Here is a 6,751-nt window from a genome sequence, read left to right as displayed (position 1 = left end):
AAAAGTCGCGCGCAAACAAGGGGGCGTGGTTTACAAGCGAGCAGGGTGATAACTTGTCAAGCGTCACTTCTCCAGTCCCTGCCCCTCACCAAATACTCCAGAGTGTCCCGTTATCGTAGTACCCACTTGAAGTAAGCAGTGGGGACTGATAAAGTTTGCCAAATTACATGGTGTATTGATCCGTGGTGGAGAGATGTGTCATGGAAGGTCGTGAGAAAGACAAACAGAGCCGCGGATTCTTATGGGCCATGTCACAGTTGATGACGCAGCCCAAACCGGCTTACTTGGAGACCAACTTACGTACTGTTCACAGAGGTCTTCATATGTCGTCTTCCATGACTTGTCAATAGAAACTGTTTTATGTGATGAGATGCCATCTGAATTCCGTTCTACCGGCAATGCCCTACCCCCGCCTCTTCCCCACTGGATAACACATTGGCAGTTAATACATGTTTTATATGGTGACTTGTTTGCAACACAAATCGTTTTACTACTCGATTTGTCTGAGCAAAGCCCAGTCAGACTCGTCTATGAATACCGTGGTTGTCCTAAAAGCATCACAACCAACATCAAAACAGTCCAAGACCCAATCAACCTTCAAGTCATTTCAATGAAACCCGATCGAAGTACCTTTTGATGCCCAATAAGACTTTATTCGTTGGATAACTTTTTTCGTGAATAGCGATCGGTCATGCAGGGGTCAAGAAATGGATTTGAAACGGTATCACTACAGAAACCAGAAAACAATACGCCATCATATATCTTATTACGTGTACGTTGAACTCTCAATGATGGGGAAGGAAGGGGGTCATGACGCTTGCTGATTTTTAATATTTTCCCTCACAAAATTTATTAATATTTCAGCTTTTATCATCGATATGAAATTGGACTGTAAGCCACTGAATGATTGAACGCACTGTTCCGAAGGGGAATGCATCAAAGCTTTTCCATATTGCGCTGCAAGCGTGTAACTTTTGATTCACTATTGTTGTCCTTTTCACGCCGGGTTCCCAATGTTTGATACTGGAATCGCTAGAGGGCACTTCACAATGAATGTTTTCATAATGAGATAAAAATCATGTATTTCCATGCCCGGAGGGTTTTTTCTAGCTATAGTGTTGACGAAAACGCGCATGACACATGAATACGAAGAAAGTGATATCATTTTTAATGGTATGCTTATGATTTTCTGACCCAGGTGAAAGTGTGATTTAGCTGTTAAAAAACAATTATTTTGATATTTCAGCTGTGTACTTTTCCATTCCTGAGCTTTCTGAACTGCAGAAGAATTAATGTATGGATACGTTGTTTTTTTTTTGTCAATGTATGTTTCTGTAATAAGTAGCGGGGTTGTACAATGTACGTGCATTCACATTGCCCAAAAATCCATTGTCGAACTGCAAGGTTTCCCCCAAAAAATGGCCCGCGAAGAATATCTCATTCCTTATAAAGGAAGCACAACCGGTTCAAATGCAGATTTTGAGAGCGAGCGACATAAATCAGATAAAGCTTTTCTCAAGGTACCGTTTGAATTTCTAAGCATGAGTAAGACGCAACTCTGGATATATTTCTCAATTTCTAAATTTCAATGCTGGCCTTATGGTGCTGGGAAAGTAACCAGTTAACAAGGCAAAGATCGAGTGAACAGCAATCTAACATATCATTTCATTAAGTATGTGAATTTCAAATCGTTAATAACATTTTCTCTGTAGATTCCAGAAAGTCGAGTGCTGGGAACGACATGGGTAAAATGCAAAAACGGAGTGAGAAGGATCTGATATGTCATTTCACAGGACTATAGCAATGATAACGGTTATGGGGAAAAGGGGACACGCATTATTTTCTGGTGTCTTATCTCAGTATTACGCAAATACAAACGGTTTATCCCACAGACAATGTTGTGATGCGATCTTATCTTGTCTTAACAGCTATCCTATTAAGCATTACTTAAGTTTAAGAAGATAGGGACCCTGTAAAATGTTTTGTTTAAATCTTTTTCCCACGGTATACTGCATTTGCAGTGTTGTTTATGAATGAAAATTTATTGAAATGAGGAATAAGTAGAGCTTCAACAAAATATAGCGCATTTCGTTTTCTGTGTGAAAAACGTTTCTCAAACTGGATTCTTACATTTCTGTTTCACTTCAGACATTTGCAGAATCAACTGAATGTAATGTTTTAAATCAAAATGTTTTAATGACATCGATGACGAAATAAAATTTTGGCATAACGGGAATCGCCCACAACAACAACAACAGAAAAATTCTCATTATTTTGAACTATTTTTGAATAGATCACATACCGGAGAAACACGCTTAATCTATTTTCTTTACAAAGTTGTCTTAAAAAAGAAAGTCCCGGAACTATCGCGTCATTTTTTTATCCCGGATTTTAATGCCTCGTATCTTACCGGTGACGCATACTTTGAGAGGAGAGACAGCAACGTAATTAAAAAAAAGCACAGCGGTGAGGCATCGAGTTTTTACGAAAAACGGAAAATGTGAGTGTCGACAGTAGTTGTTTATCAACAAAATGAAAATTCTCATTTTGTTGCGGGTAACTCTAGCTTAAAGAGGAAGTATTTAGGTAATTTAGATTAAGGTTGCGACGAACAAATAAAACGGTGACAATAGTAAAATATAAGAAAACCCGGCATTTTAGATACAAAGAAATCAAATGGGTGGGTGGGGGGGGGGGGGGGGGGGGGGGGGGGGGGGGGGGAGGAAAATGTCAACGTGTCATTTGCCGATCCTTGCTGTTTGTTGACAGGTAATACAAGCACTGTAGATAATATAAGATTACCGGTTAAGCACTTCTCACTACTTCCTGTCTCTTAACTATAAATTATTATGGCTGCCAACTTAACAAAAAAGTTTTGGTTGATCACGCAATGCGAATTGACAGTAACAAACATAACGAAACTCAAAATAAGAAGTCGCATTGTTTTTTTTTCACTTTGTTTGCTATTGACTGAAATCAGGGAATTAAAGTCAGGAATAAACTAGTCAATTTTCTTCGTTTCTATGTTTTTTTTCTTTTGTAAGCGGAAAGCTGAACATCCTGTTTCAACGGAATTAGAATTTATATGTGGGAATTTCCACTTCTTCGTATTTCAAGTGGCCGGAGAAGGGTGTAAAACTGCACGTCCCCTTTCTTCCCCTCTGGTCTCGTGCTTAGAACGTTTTATGTAGAAATAATTAAAAACGGTAACCTCGACACTTTGGCGATCAACTGTAAATGGGATCTTTCCTTTATGTACAAGAATCTGAAACTGGCACTATCAAAACCTGGCATATGGGCTAATAATACCGAATCTCAGCATCATTTTTCTTTATGTTTTGATTTCTTTTTTCTTTATTTTTTGCATGTGCAGCGTGCTGTCCCGTCAATCCATCAGCGGTGCTGCCAAGGTGTTGTGGCAGTTAAACATTAATCATTTTGCCTCGCGCTTTAAGATGTACAGGTGTGCTGGCAACAGTGACACACATTGATTGGGGGAGAGGCGGAGGGGAAAACAAAAATTCTAAATTCTTATGAAAACACCTAGGGGCATATGACAATAATGTTGCTTGGAATAGATATAGGACATTCAAATTTGAATTCCATATGTATTTGGAACAAAATATATGTATTCCTTCTTTAGATATTGAAACATATAGATTGATAAAATATGGGTGAAGGAGTAGAAAGATGTACATGTAGTGTGAGTAAATAATCATAATTTGTATACGTTTAAAAAGTGCTATAAAAGTTTCAAAATGCCTTTTTGTTTTCGGAACTAATTTGAATGTTAATACAAAACATCCATTTATAATTTGCGTTGAAAACTCGCAGGTGTTTTTTATAACACTGTTTCAAAGACATACATTATTTGCATACAAAATGCAGGTACAACATTGAACATTTCAGTTTTGCAATGTTCAGCAATCTCCCTCCTATTATATAACTCTTCTCTTTTGTCCTCCCCTTAAAAACTGTCTCAAAATCTTCAGGTGGTTTATTTACCTCTGAAGCCACTTTCCCACGGTTTGAACGGGAGATTACGATCTCAGCACACAAAAGCATGGGTGTGCGTGTGTCGTGTTCAGTCGCGGGCCTCTCTACCTTCTTTTGTGTGTCGGTATGCTTTATTATGCTTTATCACCCTTGCCCATGTTGACAGAGCAGGCTTGGGACTCGAGGGGGCGGGGTTTTCCCACACACTCACACAAAGACAGGTCGCGTGTACGCAATTATTAGTGCGCCTCTCGAGACGGTGATTGACAGCTGGTTCGGTGGTGTGAACCAATCAGATTGCCTTTGCCACGCGACGTCGCCGCATGAAGTGGTTTCAAGGCCTCTGATTGGTTGGTTGTATCGAAATCGCAGCACATACCGACAGACGGTGAGTATAAGATCTTGGTTAAGTTCACATTTTCCCACACTCTGAGATTCTTGTACTTAAAACACTGCTGGAATTTTAAGATCGACTCTTCAAGAAGGATATAGCATTATATCATATTGGATAGCTACAGATTCATTGCAAAATGGCTGAAAAAGGCTCAACTTTACTTTCATCCTCGGCTTCTCATGCTCGCAGGGTAAGTTTGATATTTTAATACTTGTTTTCATATTATGATATTTTGTTTACTTTTAAACACTTGCAGCAATGATGATTTGTTGTGACTGAAAGAAACTTCTTATGTACATATTGAAATTTTGTTGTATTTTAAATGTTACATTTTATCTTTTGCAGACTAACAAACCTTTGATGGAAAAACGCAGACGTCAAAGAATTAATGAATGTTTAACAGAGTTGAAAGCCCTTGTGCTGCAGGCAATGCAAAGAGATGTAAGTATCCCTCTTTATATACGACACAAATTGAAGCCACCCGATAGTTTAGAATAAACATTTTCCGACTTGAAAACTAAACAAACTTAGAAAGTTATTGAGACAGCGAAAATTTGCTGTAAAATGAGACGTCTTAAAAAGTAAAACCTCGGGGTTAGAAAAAAAAACGCAATTCGGGAGACGACAAGCTTTGATTGCAGACGACAACTCTGATTAAGTTTGGAGAACAATGTATCTTTATTCAACTAACCACTTCTTAAAGTTAGAATTAATGAAATTTGACAAAGTGTGGCCAGCACGTGACTGAAAATTCCTTAGGTTGCTTTAATGCGGTTCGTTCCCACGCTCTCGAAGCAGACGATGCTTTAACTTTCGCAACGGGTCACTAGCAGGACACGCGCCAGCAGACGCGAGGGGGCGCTGGGGTCAACTTAACGAGTGACAACACAACACGACAACACGCAGTCGGTTGAGATTAATTTCTTTCGGGATGTTTTTTGTTAAAAGGGCATTCGTTGACTACTGTTCAATGTATTCGTTGATCGTTACTGAATTTTCCAACTACTGTCGAGTACATTTTTTCATATTTTTATGTTTTGGGTTTGTGTTTATGTTTTATTTCTTTGTTTTTACAGACGTCTCGGTATTCCAAGTTGGAGAAAGCAGACATTTTAGAAATGACGGTGAAACATCTGAGAAGCATTCAAAGACAACAAATGGCAGGTAAGAGAATATAGTCAAAATGTGTCGTTAATCAACCAAATTTACATTATGCTTATATTTCAATTAGCAAACTTGTTCGGTGATTTATGCAATTTGGTACTACATTTGAATATGTCTACTAGTTTATGTGACAGTGTTGTCTTTTTGAATTTTGGCTTGAGGATTTTTTTCTTATGTTGTTTTGTTTATCTTCTTCAGCTGCTGTCACCAGTGACCCAAGCGTGCTAGGAAAGTATAGAGCGGGCTTCAATGAATGTGCCAACGAGGTGACGCGTTACATGCGTTCTATTGACGGAATTAACGAGGACGTCCGCCTGCACCTCCTGAACCACCTCGCCTCCTGCGCATACAAAGTCAACCAAGTCACGCCATCAGAGACGTCATCGTCTGCGTCAACCGTGCAGCAGACGATCACAGCTCCACAGACAATAGCAGCGCCGCAGCAACCACAACCGCAAACTCTCCAGCCAATCCACGTTCAGATTCCAAGCGCTTCCCAGTTTACCACCGTGACGACGCCGAGTATGTTGCCATGTCAACCACAGCAAACTCAGCAACAGCCTACCGTCTCATGCCCTCAAAATGGACTAGTTCAGTCGAACATCACTGGATCATTCCAACTCATTCCAGGCACGCTTCCAAATGGACAGGTGGCATATATTCTGCAAAGCCCCAGCCAAATTCAAAATGGACAGTTGCTACAACAGCAATCCAATGTTATAAGCCCAGTAAATAATGTCACTGCCATGCCCATCGTTTTGCAAACATCACCGAACGTGCAGCAGCAGCAGGGACAACAACAGTTGCAGACGACTTCTCCCACCGTCTTGAACATTCCCACAATGCACCAGCTCAGTCCCGCTCAGCAGCAGAAGCAGACAACAGTTGAATCTGGTTTGGCGCCACTGACAAACTTTTGTAAAGTTGATGGAAACAACAATGGACATAGTTTTGTAAACGCTGAGCTCAACAGAAATGACAGAATGTGGAGACCATGGTGAAATACTTTTTTTTCACATTCACGGACTTTTCGTCTCATTTCGGACATTTTCGTCCAACTTCGACATTGCCATGACACTTTGCAACTGGTTGCAAGAGAATTTTTCATTTATACATATATATTTTTATTTCATTAAAGAAAGAAGCTTAACTTTATATTGTTTTCAATAAAAGATGAACGGTTTTCTCAAATATAAA

General features: G+C 39.5%; 1 protein-coding gene across 1 annotated transcript; it reads left to right on the top strand.

Moving 5' to 3' along the window:
• The first annotated feature begins 4,393 nt into the window (after window positions 1–4,393).
• On the top strand, window positions 4,394–6,751 carry LOC106162843 (transcription factor HES-4-B). Its single transcript, XM_013540274.2, has 4 exons — window positions 4,394–4,580; window positions 4,736–4,831; window positions 5,467–5,554; window positions 5,753–6,751. Exons 1-4 carry the CDS (start codon window positions 4,527–4,529, stop codon window positions 6,553–6,555), a joined length of 1,041 nt encoding a protein of 346 aa, XP_013395728.1. The 5' UTR covers window positions 4,394–4,526; the 3' UTR covers window positions 6,556–6,751.

The sequence above is a fragment of the Lingula anatina genome, chromosome 9 (assembly GCF_051362555.1).
Source record: "Lingula anatina isolate TDL-2025a chromosome 9, LinAna3.0, whole genome shotgun sequence".
In the NCBI taxonomy this organism is placed as follows: domain Eukaryota; kingdom Metazoa; phylum Brachiopoda; class Lingulata; order Lingulida; family Lingulidae; genus Lingula; species Lingula anatina.
This window is presented reverse-complemented; position numbering and strand designations above follow the sequence as displayed.

Coding starts and splice junctions, on each gene's coding strand:
- LOC106162843 (XM_013540274.2), top strand. CDS start 4,527: ATGGCTGAAAAAGGCTCAACTTTACTTTCATCCTCGGCTTCTCATGCT. Junction 4,832..5,466: donor TGCAGGCAATGCAAAGAGAT/GTAAGTATCCCT, acceptor TTGTTTTTACAG/ACGTCTCGGTATTCCAAGTT. Junction 5,555..5,752: donor TCAAAGACAACAAATGGCAG/GTAAGAGAATAT, acceptor TATCTTCTTCAG/CTGCTGTCACCAGTGACCCA.